General features: G+C 43.2%; 1 protein-coding gene and 1 pseudogene across 2 annotated transcripts in view; both read right to left on the bottom strand.

Annotated features, from left to right (window-relative positions):
- LOC146488478 (uncharacterized) overlaps positions 1-2,271 on the bottom strand; it is a 247,934-nt pseudogene extending 245,663 nt beyond the window's left edge. Inside the window, exon 1 of the transcript XR_014865880.1 lies at positions 1,548-2,271. The product of XR_014865880.1 is annotated as an uncharacterized LOC146488478 (transcript). The remainder of the gene's footprint in view (positions 1-1,547) is intronic.
- An 8,693-nt stretch (positions 2,272-10,964) lies between these two features.
- On the bottom strand, positions 10,965-12,329 carry LOC146488477 (uncharacterized). The gene has a single exon (XM_085115852.1). It carries the CDS (start codon positions 12,327-12,329, stop codon positions 10,965-10,967), a length of 1,365 nt encoding a protein of 454 aa, XP_084971978.1.
- Between the last annotated feature and the right edge of the window lie 2,977 nt (positions 12,330-15,306).

Genomic DNA, 15,306 nt, shown 5'->3' with positions numbered 1-15,306 from the left:
CAGTGTTGCCCTCCTGTGCTGATTCACCAAAAGGGCAAGATGAAAAAATTGTACTTTTGGCGTTTTCGACTGAACGTTCTTTTTGGCTTGATCGTGAAAAGAGAGCTTTTCAAGGTGATTAAAAGAGTCTCCCCAATGAATCTGACCTCGTTCTATCTCAATTAAAACGGCTGCGTGAAATCGTCGAACAGCAGCCCACTCGTAATGCATGGCCAAATACATTAAGTCGTACAGATGCGATATCCGCACCGCTTTCCCTACTTCGGACATACGAGAATTCTTAAGAATTGAACAGTAACCAGCAGTAAATTCCTCAATCGTCAAGTCATCATAAGAGACTTCCTGAGAAACATGCATTAAACTGAGTTCGCTATGTGGCCAGATCTGAGGATTAACGATGCGGGTAGTTATCTTAGCCGTTTTTCCTGACTTTAATTTTTTACGCCGCTTACTTCGAGCCTTGGCATCCTTGGATCTCTCGTCGTCGCTGCTAAAGGAATTGGCAGCTGAAGTGGACTGACCCTCGTCAGAAGAATCAGCAAGGCCAAAATGTTTCATCTTCTTGTCGACAGCTTACTACCGTGTAGCACGCAAATTTTGTGGATTGGCGGGAACAAATTTTTGGCTTCAAGATGACTGAAATTTCTACTGAGAGCTAATTTTTGCGATGCTCTGTTCAAGCAGCAGAACATTTAAGAGGAAGAAAGCTTTTAAAATATTTCAACTTTAATTGTACGGTATGCTAAGTCACAGTTCACTCCACTAACACTTACATATTAGGGACATATCACTGTAATACCTTAGGGAGGTGAACAAGGACTGAACAACTGGCAACAAAACAAAACAAAAAGCCTACCCCAGCCATGCACAGCCAAACACTGTTTCGTTAATACGGTTTGCCACGACCAGTATTACCGTACATTATTTTATAAACAAAGCAGTATGAATGTTTGAATTAACGTAGCTGAAACCTTTGTAGGCATACAGAGGGGCTTTCGAGTGAAAAATGTAGCTAGTATACAAGACTTACTGAGAGCGGCCTGCTAAAATGCAAAACTATGCCCTACTGTAACGCAATGAGACAGATTCAGTCGACAAAAATAACACTCTTGTTCAGTGAACTTCGGCACTTCTGTGCAGGCCGCTGCAGAAGCGCCACTATAACATGGTTGGTCTGCTGTACGATTCGAGTCTGTGCATTCCTTCAGATGACCCATTTGTGCCAATCTAATGTACTGAACTGCTTTACTCTTGACAGCCTTAGTTGCCTTTTCCAATGGAAAATCATGTTAATGTTCTTGTTTAAGTCCAATGTATACCGCCCAGTGGCACAAGTCTATTAAAAGCGGAGTTTTAAATTTGACTGAAGGGAGTTAATTTCTGCGGCGTCTTATTTTGCGGATGTTTTTTTCTGCGGGAACTAATTATTGCAGATTGAGGTCAATCCGCAAAAATTAGAACCCGCAAAATTTTCATGCTACACGGTAGTCAACATGAAACGCAACACGCAACTGCACGTTTTTGTGACAAAAAGGTGAAAAACTTACCCCCGTCCTTCCAAGCTTAGTGATGTTGATCACCGATTGCCATGTGTGGCAAGAAATTCTTGCGCGAGTTTCAAAAAACAGTACCCAATCTGGCACTCTCAGGCTCTCCACATACTTTGCATACGTCTCTTCACCAGTGAGATCTTTCATGGCTCTCTTCACCCCTTTCCTCGATGCCACATCCTTGATAACATCGTTTATAATACCAGTAGCGTCTTGGTCGCCAAAAGCGCATAAAAACGAGAGAACGGTGGACAAACTTTCCCTCCTTTCTTCACATAATGCATTCACTGATCAGCTGCTGTCCCCTTTTTGTTATTAACAGCTTATCGAAATTCGCATAAATCTCCCTCGTGTTTGGCGTGGAATTTTGCAGGTGGTGTTCCGCAGATTCTCCTTTTACTGGTGGTGTTTGCGGAGCTGGCATTGTTAGCTTTTGAGCTATGCGAGGCCGGTGTTGATCCTTGGTTGAAGGCGTTGTTTGTGGAAACGGGGTGCCACGTGTAAACGTTTCATGTTCAACTAACAAAGCACTAAAGTCAAGGCCGTTTAAAAATTCTTTTAAACGACTGAAACGTTGATCCTTATGGAAAGAATTCTTCTGAGCTTGTTGTCGAAACAAAACAGCAAGAAGACCAAACGATGAAGCGACAACTTCAAAATCCAACACAGCTTTGCCATCGAACATGGCTTCATTGGCCAGACGTAGGGTGGCCCTTTTCATCGTTTTAAACTCGTCGGGGAAAATTTGAACGACAGAGGTTTTTAGAAAATATTGACGCGGGGTACTGCCACCACAAATACTGGTAGTTAAAACATACCAATTTCTCTCAAGAGAAAGCAGCTCGTCGCTAATAATACGAGTCAAGGGCGAGCAGCCCTTTCTCAGTGTCATCCTGTTTCAAACTACCGACTTGTGGTTTAAAACCAATATAGACAACAGGTAAAAGAATGGAGTCTTTTATTACTCGGGCCGTAAGGCAGCACGAGTTCAGGTTTCGGTAGCGTTATCAAATTCTTTTTTATTTTTGGGGTTGCGATGGGCCAAGAGATAAGACTGCAGGCCACGAGTTATTGTTCTCGGTCTTGTTTGTTGTACTCGGGCGGCACGAGTTGTGTTTTTGGTCGCGTTATCAAATTCTTCTTGTTCTTTGTACTCGGGCCGTGAGGCGGCGAGTTAAGGTTACCCGGTACCTTTAGAGGTGTCTTCAGAGGTGTCTCGCGTCCAAGCGATGTAGCACGTCCAGTTTAAACTGTAGATACCTGAACCCTCATATCAAATTAAAGCTTATAGAGCTGGCTATCCAACTAAACCAAGAATTTTGAAATAAAATGAATTGCCGAATTTTTAGCGCTGTTTTCTCGAATAAATTTTTTTCACTTGGAGGAGCCACTTCAAAGAGCTAAAACTCAAAAGGAATTTGTTCGTTTGCCTTTAAATTTGGACAGTAGCTAGTTTAACATATAAACAACAAAAACGTGTCTTCGAATTTTTTCTTGCGAAATATTTTTTCTCCGAGAGCAATTTTTGTACCATTACTCCACATTTTTTTCATCCTATTTCGAAAATGCTCTATAACTTTTCACTGCAATTGAATATGGCAAAACACAGACATGTTTTTTTTAGCGCTTTAGGTCCGGAAACTGAGGAGCAAATTAAATTAGCAAAAAACAGAATTCCCTTTGACTTGTAGCTTTAAAAAGGTGATTCGGATGCGCAATTAGAGGTCGTGAAAAATCCGACAATTTATTTTATTTCAAAATTCTTGGTATGGTTTGATAGTCAGCTCTATAAACTTTAATTTGATATAGGGGTTTAGCTATCTACAGTTTAAACTGGACGCGCTACATCGCTTAAACGTGAGACACCTCTGAAGGTATCGAGTAACCTTAAGTAATCAGGGGAGGGGAGGGCCCCGAACTCCCTCATTTTTTTTCGCTTTCTTAGCTCCCCCTCTCTCTCCCCGATGTATTCTGCGACTCACTATTCTTTCGAATCAAAACATTTGGCGTCGGTTGGGAAGCATTCGTGAATGGTTTCCAGTTGCGCTGAGAGGGTTCTGGAGTCATTAGAACGAAAAGGTGATGGCAATGATAGCATGTCAAGTGGCGAAGAAAGCGAAAACGTAAGGGTTAAAGCCAGTGGATATAGCTTAACAGAAGAGGAGGTAGCTTGAACATGGTGCATTCGGTTTCGTCTGATTGGCAAATTAGCGAGGGTGACAGTTGTGCAAGACATCATGAACCTTTGGAAGGTTTGTCGCACAAGCAGCATGTGAATAAATTTAACTCCGTGCAAGATGATGTAGATGGAGGGCATGCAAAACGCGAATGCAAAATTGAAACAGAAAAGTATAGTGAGGTTTTGCAGTTTTCTTCGGAACCTTCGAATGCTCAGAAAATTTAAAGAATTCCAAAGATCCAGCCCTCACCGCAAACAATGCGAATGTGTCACAGCAGAAGGATGGTCATGTCGAATCGAACGATCAATCGCAAGTGCACGATGAGGAAGAGGGGAAAAGAGAGACAGTTTCTGACTTAGTGAACGCTTAGAATAATAGGACAGCAGAGGTGCTCGATGTTTAGGTGAATAGGATCCATTAAGCCGTTTTTACTTTCAAAAGTCAACTTTACGAAATGCCAAAATCCACGTTTGAGAAAACTGCTGCTCTGTAGCTTTTATTTAATGTCAACGCCTAAGGTTTTCATTCAGAGACTTACAAGTTCGATCTACGCATAATAAACATCAAAATTGCCCAAAAAGAAAGTACCGCTGAATAGCTTTGATTTGGGTGACCACCGATAAGACTTAATTTTCCAATTTGACTTCATAGAGATGTAATCAGTGACGCGATTGCAATCGTGTCGCACTCAGTCCTGCGATGACAAATCTCGTGTTTGATTCCTCCGCTGGAAAAATCCTGAACATTCATAGGTTATCGCGCGGAGCATTTTTATTACGAAACGCGAAACAAGGCACGTTCAGAAAAATTGGCAGTCCAAGGAATACATCACGCACGACAAATTGTGTGAACGTTCTTGCAATTTTGTCATCAGTTTTTGAATTTGTTCGAGAAGGAAACCGTTTTGTCACCAAACTTCTTGAATTTGTGCCCTGGAGCTCACAGAACTTTGTTTGACTGAATCATGTTTCATATCGTTGATACATCTGAGTAAAAGAATTTGAGCCTATATTGATAAGTTGATATTAGAGTGTTTATGTCAGTGTATGCTAAATATAGGAGATTTAAAAATTGTCAATTGTTCAGAATTTTTATCCATCGTCGACAAATGCTTCCCCAAGAACCACCCATTAAACAAGATCTTCAACAGACACACTAAAACTCAGCTACTCATGCATGCCAAACATGAAAACCATCATCGCATCACATAACAAACAGATACTCTCAAATGTAGCAACGACCCCAAACCAAAATCATGACCCGAGCTGCAACTGCAGGAAGAAGGTAGAATGCCCACTTGATGGTAAATGCCTCCAAGCGAACGTGGTCTAGCAAATGACGGTAACAACAACAGAATCGTACGTGGGACTGGCATCAAACTTTAAAGAACGATACCGAAACCACAACACATTCTTCCAAAACGCCAACAGACTTAATGCAACGGAACTATCTGAACACATATGGACCTTGAAGGACGCAAACAAAATATTTCGCGTTAAATGGAAAGTACTCAAAAAGTGCAAACCCTATAATAACACTAACGCGAAATGTAACCTATGTCTTCACGAGAAGTTTATTTTAATCTGTGGAAAAGATCTTTATAGTCTGAACAAACGCAACTAATTAACCAAGTAAATTCCCCCTCAGAAATAGATATGTACTCAAAACCTCTCGAATAATGTAAAGTAACCGTTTGTATCACGCCACGTGCATTAGTATTTTATCACCCAGCAAACGCTTGTTTTAAGTCACCAGTTCGAATGATTTCACAAATCCATTCCCTCATATAAATAGATATGTACCAAAAACCACGTAACGTAACCGTTTGTATCATGGCATGTGAATTCTATCACAGCATGTGGAATTTTACTTTATCGCCTAGCAGCGGCTTGTTTTAAATCGCCAGTTTTTGATTACTTTGTATAGCCAGCTTTTGAATCTTTACCGGTCATTCGATAAAGTGACCTGATGAGTGTGGTCAGCTCCTGACCATACCAAACAGCTGTAGTAATAAGAGGATGAATCACTTCTGAAGCCTGAACTATTTTTTCCTGAGTGTATATGTCTATATCTATCCATTTTGGGGATTTAGTGATGCTGGAAGATATCACTGCTAAAAGATCGTAGGCTTACGCACCACTCAGTCAAATATGGCTCGAGTATAATAATAATAATAATAATAATAATAATAATAATAATAATAACTCTATTTATCCTGATAAAAAACCAGTCAGTCAAATAAAGAACAACCAGCTGATAACAGCTTCTTGTTTAGATCAAAGAGACATGTTACGACATAAAAGAATGGGGCCTTTTATTTAGATCAAAGAACAACAGGTAAAACAATGGAGTCTTTATTTTGATCAAAGAGTCATGTTACGGGGCCTTTTATTTAGATCAAAGAATCAAGTTACGACATTTATCATACGATGATACGTTGATCTCAAACGTTTGATAGGTTACAGCGTCAAGCTGACAACATTTACCAGGACCGTATTATAAGCGATGACAACTTGATCCCCAACACTTTCACACATTTTCACACTTACCCAACACATCTAAGAAAAAAACTCAGCGTGAAATGATACTTACAGTAAAAGCCATATCCGTCCTCTCATGGGCACCTAGAACTGAAATATCAAATCCCGATTGTTTTTAAAAAAAGATATTTACAATCTTGCTCTGAACTGCGACATCGTTGTGCTAAAATCGTGAAGGTTTATTGATGACATGGGGACATGGCCAGTGGATAAAATTATCTGTTCTTTAAACAACTGGGGCCTGATTAAAAAAAGGTGGAAGGTCTGTTTTATTCAAAATATTATGATTAAGACTGGAATTTCTCAGTAAAGTCTCACGAAAAATAGCTCAAAAAAGCTTAAAACCAACTGTTTTCCTTTCATTGCAGAGAGCCGCTTGTTGGTGTCATGTTGGACTGAAAGTTTATGGAAATATGTACTGGAGAATTATTAAAAGTTACTCCAGTAAACATCCCGCCAACTGCCCCACCATCAGGTGACTAGAACTACTGACACTGTTGTAACAGTCACTAGTAGATGCTGTGTTGCTTGGCGTGGCTGAGCTGTTGAGAACAATCTCCCATAAAGCATGACTTGAATCGCTGTTGGTAGTTGTCGTGCTTGGGTTGAAACCGACCAACTTATTTTACATTTGCCGCTGTTTTTCCTAGGGTTTATGGCTGTAGCTTGATATGGATTCTGGATTGGCGTGGCCAGTCAGCTCTGAGATTTCCAGTGGGTTGAAATCATCACAGAGTGCTTGGATGACTGTTTTGCGACCACTCGAATATGTGAATTTGCTGTCCATGGAGGCAATGAATGCAATACTCTGCATTTGCTTTGCCAATGTATTTCTACCAGTTGGAACCATCTTGTACCAGACATAGGATTTTGGGCTGTCAACTTGACTCAGGTAGAAATTTCCAGGAACGTTATCACCCTTTGGACAATGGCCAACGTGTTCAATAAATGCTCTGTGCGGATCTCGCTCTCCACCATCCATCCTCCAAATCTTGTTGTTGTACTTTCTCGCCCGTTTTGTCGCAGTCAGTTCTTCTCCCAGGCGGTTCTTGGCTTGTTGCTCTTTGTATTTGATGTACTGCTCTGTCACGGTAAAATCACTTAGTTGAGAGTCAGGTTGTTCGTTAAATCCTCTCATTCCTATGTGCGTGACATTGTTCCACCATACCAGTTGGAGAAGAGAGCGAGGATTTTGGAGGCCGATTGCACCTGACGACCACATCTTTTCAATATCTTCTGTTTCAACTGGTTGAATGGCATTTGCTTTGTTGCCAAGACCTTTTTGCTTCAAATCTTTTTTCTTCATGGATAGCATCGCTGAAACAATGGCTGACGATTTTTCGAGGTCGAAGTTGTCTACTGCTGATGGACATGGACACTCCAGAAAGTACCTTTGTAAACCATTACGTTAGTTTGTAATATACCTGGATCATATTCGAACTCAGTGTTGAGTCTGTTCTCATGACGTCACAAAAATTTCGAAAACGAGGCACTGCCATCTTGGAGGAGTGGAGGAGTGATGTTTTATTCAACATGGCAGCTACTGAAGCGTGTCCCTCTGAGAAGATAACAAATGCCAACTTTATTCAGTCTGCCTATGGCTATTCATTACATGGCGACATATAGAGAAGATATATAGAAAAGATATCTGTAATTGGCCTTGATCCTTTCCTTATTCTGCAAGAGAAATGCACTCTGGAATGCCTTCCCCCAGTTGAGTCGTGTGATCTTTTGTAATATCTGGTGCTAGATACGAGTTTATATACCAAGGAGCAATTCAAGAACTTTAGAAGTTTGTTTGCTTAAAATCAAATGGTGTCAGGGCTTATTCAGGCCCGTAACCAGGATTTTATGTGGGGGGGGGGGGGGGGGTGCTAACGAGGCCAAAGTGGACCAAACCAGCAAAATTTATTTTTTATTCTCTGATCCATTTATTTGGGAAAGTAGCAATACATGAGAAATTGTAACGGCAAAGTACACGGTAGGAGCTGAATATTACATCTGTTGAATACAATTGTTTGAATTCAGTTATAAAGGACTAATTTTACAATGTAAAATGATACATCAAAATACTGCGGCACTATAAATCCCTCAGAATTGTCCCAATCTCCAGCATCCGTGGGTGTTTGGTGGCAAACAGATTTACCACCTCATCCAAAAGAATTTTAACTTGGTAATAAATGTGTATTAGTGCGAGGGACGACAGCCTTTTCTGGCCCATGCATGCTCTGTTATATGTATGCAGCCGCCTTAACCCTCTCACTTTCAAGAGTGCCATATGGCACAAAAAGTCATAATTTTCTTAATATTGGGTCAATCTGGATAAAATTTGGACACCAAACAGATCTTGGAAAGATTTGCACAATGGAAGCATAAAATCTTACCCCCCTCCTGCATACGACACGATTAACCACCCCTCCATTTTTTGTAACTTTTTCCTCTTACACTTTTAAGACCAAGTCACCCTTTGGCAAGAAACTATGTGCTGAGATCTGCAAATTAAGCTATGGTTTAGGGGTATACCCAGTGTATACGAGAAGTGAGATGTATTTTAAGGTTTTTATTTTCTCGTTTTAAACACTTTTCATTCTTTCCTGTTACTTCCTTTGTCTTAGCTGGAATGATTTATACAATGCCCCAGAGAAAACCTGTTAATTGGTGTATTACAGTTGTTGTAGGGGTTCTCAGTTGCCGTTTTACAAAAATATGACATTTCAACTCGCACTTCTTTCGCATTCACAGCTCGTTGCAGGGATTGTGGCGCATATCTTGAGGAGCACATATATATTTGGAAAGAGATCATCATCGCACTCGTTAAGAGCTTTGGCTGCTGTATTTGGCCTGTCTTCCTTCGGTTTTGAGGAGTATCTGAAAGAAATAAGAAACAATATGTACTCTTATCTCTAACTTACCCATTCGTGTATTTTGTTGTGTAATTTTGGAATATCCCAGAATTAATCAATTTAGTTAACTATGTTAGTAGTAATGTCGAGCAGTTCATACGGGCGTGGCCCCTTCTGGATTAATATATTCAAGATGGCGCCAAAGCGCATTGAGGGGTGGATAATGAATTCAAGATGGCCCCTTCTGGTTAATAGATTCAAGATGGCGCCAAAGCGCATTGAGGGGTGGATAATAAATTCAAAATGGCCGCTTACGAATTGTAAAATAGAAACGTATGTATGTGTGATCGAAAAGGAGCCATGAAAAAAGTGCAATGACCAGGATTCGAACCTGAGTTTCTACGGCCACAACGTAGCGTCTTAACCACTAGACCATCAGAGCAATCACTGTAAAGTTTTTTTTAAAAAAATCTATTAGAACTAATGTAATAAACGTTAACCTAACCTTAACCCGGGAAAGTATCATTGTGCAATATTACGCGCGCATGGGAATGAGGTCAATAACGTGACACATACGATTGAAAATTCACAAAATTTATTTTATGAAAAAAAATAAAACCTGATTTACATGCGGGTGTGTTTTAGGGTCCTAGTGACCACTCGTCCCAGGCTATATTAACAAATCCAGCAAATTGTTAATGTTTAATTCATCTTCTTCTTTGTATCCATATGGGTATGTTGCAAAGGCCAGTGGATCTAACACTCTTTTTGTGTGTACCAGCTTGTACTGCTTGTACTCTGGAAAGGTGACTTACTTGACTTAGTTCCTTATCTCCTCTGGGAGAATAGGGCCGTTGACTTGTTTTCTCCATCCCACCCTGTCTCTCGCAGCAATGACAGCCTCTCCCCAAGTGTCAAAACCCATCTTCTGCCTCTCTCCTTCCACAGTCCTTCTCCAGGTCTCTTTCGGCCGCCCTCTTTTCCTCTTCCCCTCCGGTGTCCAAGTTAGGGCAATGCGCGGGTTCTGATCGCTGGAAAGGTATACAGATGATAATTTTTCGCATCCCGGTGTATTTTGTAGCTTTTGACGACTTGAATTTGGCGCGTGTTCTTCAGCGGTTTCTGCACTTCGTCAAGGACGTTTTGCCTCATCACTTTGTAATTTAACTGGGCCGCTCCTTCACTGTTGAGGCTGAAACCTCGAACTTTGCAGCAGGTTTTACCTAGCAAGGTCTGGTACCCGTAATTCTTTGGACCACCCGATACGAATTCGATGATGTGGTCTCCTGCGTCGAGCTCATCTTTGAATTCGCCGAGAAAATCGCCGAGGGGTGGGTCGGTTTCACCAGGACGACTGATGAAAATGACAGAGTCCGTGTCATAATACAGGCAGCGTTCTCCCAAGAGCTCCAAGGCTTCGTACAAGTGTAATCGTGCCCAACAAGTGGTGAAGCTAGCAATAAATATGTTCAAGTTCGGTGATACGCTGACGTCCCCCTCTTGCAGTTTGTAATGGAACTCTACCCTCTCTTCAGTAAGTGGACTCACGTACCTGACGTTGTGTTGGTCTGACTCCAGGAACTTGTGAAAAGCCACATGGTCGACGAATTCTTTGACCTGGGTCTTGTTGACTTGTTGGCCAAACTTGCCCCACATTGAATTAAGCATGATCTTCGCCACTTGTCGCAGACCTGGATTGTATTCCATGTTTAGAACATCCAAAGGAATACCTTCTTTTTCGTGGTATCGTTGAATGTACTCGGCCTTTTCCCCTTCGGTTCCCTTCCAGCTGGCCTCTTTCTTTATTTTCAACCACATGTCAACGTAATCTTTAAAGACACCCACTTGCGATTAGGGAAAGTGCCAGACTTCATCGATGTGGAGAATCTTGTACCCCTTGTCCACAGCCTTCTGGAGTTCCGGGGTGCACCACGTGCCTTGCAGGGCTCTCTCGTGGTCCATATGGTGACACGCATACCATTTGTTCACCAGGGGTTGGGTCAATTGATCTTTAACGCAGGCGGCACACAACGGAAAAGTCAGTTTCTCCCCTTCTCGGTATGGAAGCACGGGATGGTAAAGATCTCGCGGTGGAAGGACTTTGCACTGTGCCACACCAAAGTACTGGTCCAGGTCGGCGGGGTCCACGTCATTAAGGAATTCTGGATGTCCCACGGGGTAGCGACCTCGTTTGTTCACCCAGGGGTAGAGAGATGTGAAGTCATAATACTTGATTTTCTCTTCACCTTCTGCTTTGCGATAAAGTTTGACGGCATTGGTCCTTCCCCCGTAAAAGGAGTTGCGCGGTTCCAAAGGTGGGGCCAAGGCGCACAGACTTTCCAGGTACTCTCGGATGTCGGGACTCTCTATTTTCAGCTTGTTCCACTGACATTCCCATATTTCCACCACAGCATAGCCCTTGTCTCTTAGAAACTGCATCTTCTTTTGCGTTAGGTGAAATACGTCGGCCATCGTTTTGCCCAGCAATCGGTTGTGCGATTCGTACCTGTTTGGAAAGCATGTCCGGCATCCGTGCCAGAAGCATCCGTGGAACTCGTACACTGTGTGACTGGTGGAATCATACCCGTCCACGGTGTACCTGGTGTGGGGTACTTGATGTTCGCCCCGGTTCTTGGCGTGTTCCAAGCGAGGGTTGTAAAGAGGATGATCTAAATGAGGATAGCTGCGAGCCATAAGGTCCAGTCCGTCTCTCTCTTCCTCCGTCAGTCCATTCCAGTGGTCTGTTCGCAACTGTCGGTCCATCCAGTAGAGCCACTCGAATGCCTTTTGGGACTGATTGGTTTTTCTTCTCCAACCGTGGAGGGGTTCGCTGGCAATCGTGTTGGGCTGCATCCTGTTCATTCTTAGGTCCCTGTTGCAGGCCGAGGCAATCGTCATTTGCTCGAAGGGATTGAAGTGGGTGTGTTGTTCAAACAACCGTTTAAAACACAAGCATCCCTCTTTGAGCAACTTGACGTCGGACTCGCGGTAATCCACTAGTTCTTTGGCGAAGTCGAATGCCTTGTCTTTCTGTTGGTCATGCCATTCTTCGAATGTTTTCCTGCCATCGGGAGACATATCCTCGGGCATGTAATAGTCCTTGGCGGGAATGGGACCCACATAGTCTTGATGGTCCGGGGTATTGAATTTATGTGGAAAGTACCCCTTTTTCAATTCCGTTAAACCAAACGTCTTGGAAAACGCAGACAGTGGCATCCCCAGAAAGGACAGGCCTTCGATGAATCAGATTCGGTCCTGGGTCACTTGCAACATTTTGGCACTGTTTCGGATCTGGTCTAGGGATTGACATTGCTGGTGGTACTGGTCCACAATGAAGTATCCGTCGTACCCTTGGAAGTTGTGAACCATAACGATCAGGTCTCGCGTGTCTTCTTCGGTCAAGGTTTCTAGTCATTCCAAGAAATCGCGGATGCAGTTTGCCCCTTAAAAGCGCACAGGTCGATCATCGTTTTCGATCTTGGCAACCAACAAGTTGGCCACGTGTTTTTCGTCATCTTGCATGGCTTCAATGTCAAAGAAGACGTGAAGAGGTGGTTTCTCTTCATCTTCGTCTTCTTCGGGCACGTCTTCTTCATCCGACAGGTTGGCTCTGAGAGTGGCCATGCCGGCGGCTGCTCCTCGTCGGGCCCGTTTTCTCCTTTGCCTCTTCTTTTTTGCTTCTTCCCGAATCTGTTGGGGTTTGGGTGCCACTTGCAAGAAACATTGATGAGAGGCGATCGGAACGTAATCCTTGCACGAGGGGCAGTTGAAATGACCACACTTATGATCCTTTTGTTCTTTCCTGGTTCTCAGTAGGATGAAACAATGGGGACACTTTCTGCGTGTGGTGCACACGGATGGTTTCTCGTCCGTGCAGGGTTTGCCCTCGTAATTGTGAGTGCGGTGTTTTTCCAGACATTTGGGTCCGTAAAACAGGCAACGACAGTGTGGGCAGGGTAACGTTGACCACTGATTCCTACGTTTGGCTTCCACGAAATCAAGACATCCATCTTGAAGGCAAGCTTTGCAGTGCACTTTGTTCACGGTGCAGTTATGTCTTCCTGCGTCATTGTAGCTCTTGAAAGAGTGTGCGCAGATGTGGTTCTTGTTGAAAAACGCCTGCAAGGAGGTAACAGCATCGTAGTGTCCATCATGGTAGACAATCACCAGTTTCTTGTCCGACATGGGACCGAAGGCAGTCACCTGGTACTTTTGTTCTGCATTGATCAACAGGAGTTCATAATCAAATAGGGAGGGTGCAGCTGAAAACTTGGTCAGTTCCTGGTACCCACACGGACCTTGGGGTACACCTACTTCTTCGTGAAGTTTGACGGCCTCCTCCATCTGAATGGGCCTACATTCCAAGAAGCCTCGCCACTTGGGGTGTCCATCCACTTTCGCTTTAGCGGTCACGATGGCCTTGGCACAACACAGTTCTGAGTCGTCCCGGGGAATGCGAATGATGCATTTTTTGTCTGCTCGGAGTACATTGTAACTCTTGCGACCCGCTGTGTGCTTGCGTTTTCTTCTACTGCCTGTGCCTCATGGTCCGTCCACCACGTGTACAAACGAAACGTTGAAGCTGTCGTCCATTTCGAATTGTTCATTAGAATTGAGTAACTTGGCCAAGTGACTTAAAATTTCGTCCACGTGATCTCCTCCACTTCTCCAGTCGTCAGCACGCATACCCCACGAACGGTAATTGTTGGCCAATCGGTTCGATCCCAGGCTGAAGTACACTCGGTCCCTGCCTGGTACATCTCGCACCACTTGGTTCAAAGCCCTTCTCAGACCTTCTTGCAAGGCATTCAGCAAATTTTGAGGGGCCATGAATTGTCCCGTTTGCCTCAGTCTGGCTTCGTACACCCTTTCCCTGACACCCATGCGTTCACTCCTACTATCTCTGACTGGTTGAAAGTCGAAATGGAAATGTCCATGCTCGTCCGTAGCTCCTCCACTTCCTGTCTGGTCCATGATGCTCTGCTGAAATCGGTAAAAACGCTCCGCGCGGTCCGCTGCATCCACCATTACCTCTTCGTTTCCGCTCCATTTTTCCTCCTCCACTACTGCACTAACAAGTTCGTCTTCTTCCACATCCGACCAATCCATGACAATTTAATTGGACTGCAATTCAAATTCGTCTCCGCTCCATTTTTCCTCTTCCACTGCTGCACTAACAAGTTCGTCTTCTTCCACATCCGACCAATCCACGACAATTTCATTGGACTGGAATTCCTCTTCGTCCGACATCAACTGAGATAATTCGTTGTCCGCAATTAAAGCTCGATAGTCCACTTTGGATCGTTTGTTTAGATCCATGATCTTCAGTTGACATCGTCCAGCTGGAAGTGATTTAGAACGGGCGGTTGTCCTAGCTTTATGGCACTTGTTATGACCAAATAAGGAAGTTGGCTTGGCGTGGGTTGGGAGCACGTGGGGGGAGGAGACAAAGCTGACCAATTAGCACTTGTTATGACCAAATAAGGAAGTCGGCGGGGGTTGGGAGCACGTGGGGGGAGGAGACAAAGCTGACCAATTAGCACTTGTTATGACCAAATAAGGAAGTCGGCGTGGGTTGGGAGCACGTGGGGGGAGGAGACAAAGCTGACCAATTAGCACTTGTTATGACCAAATAAGGAAGTCAGCGTGGGTTGGGAGCACGTGGGGGGAGGAGACAAAGCTGACCATCGAATCTCTTTAATAATGCGTGAAGCTATTGCATAACCGAAGTTTACAAACAAACCTTTTTTAATTTATTTTACCTCACGCAAATGGGAAACAAATTCTCTCAGACTAACCTTTGCTGTGATTCAAACTACCGTTGTTTAGAATTGTGTGTGTAACGTTTATGAATAAACGTGAGATGTAAAGTGTACTATGTTTTCGCCTTTTGTTACAATTCCCAATCAATGCGTCTTGTCTGTAACTTGATCACTATAAAAGTAAGGGATGAAGATGTCTATATTCAGTTATGTTGTCAACATGAACAGGTTATATTTCGTCTTGGTTCGTGCTTCCGCTCGTCGTTGTTTTTCACGATATTCATTCCATCCTCTGCCGTGTGAAAATTGGTCATTGCTACTTAATGAGCTAAAACCTATGAACCCTGGTCGCCTGCTAAGTTTTTATTATTTCATGGATCAGTGTGAATCCTTTATTGAACAATACAGATTTCATGGAGTGTTATGTGTGA

Source organism: Pavona decussata, unplaced genomic scaffold (genome assembly GCF_977016875.1).
Source record: "Pavona decussata unplaced genomic scaffold, jaPavDecu1.1 SCAFFOLD_9, whole genome shotgun sequence".
Classification (NCBI taxonomy): Eukaryota; Metazoa; Cnidaria; class Anthozoa; order Scleractinia; family Agariciidae; genus Pavona; species Pavona decussata.
The sequence above is the reverse complement of the archived record's forward strand: the minus strand, read 5'-3'. Positions and strand labels throughout refer to the sequence as shown.

Excerpts from the sequence above, each read along its gene's own strand:
- LOC146488477 (XM_085115852.1), bottom strand. The coding sequence starts at position 12,329 with ATGCCACTGTCTGCGTTTTCCAAGACGTTTGGTTTAACGGAATTGAAA.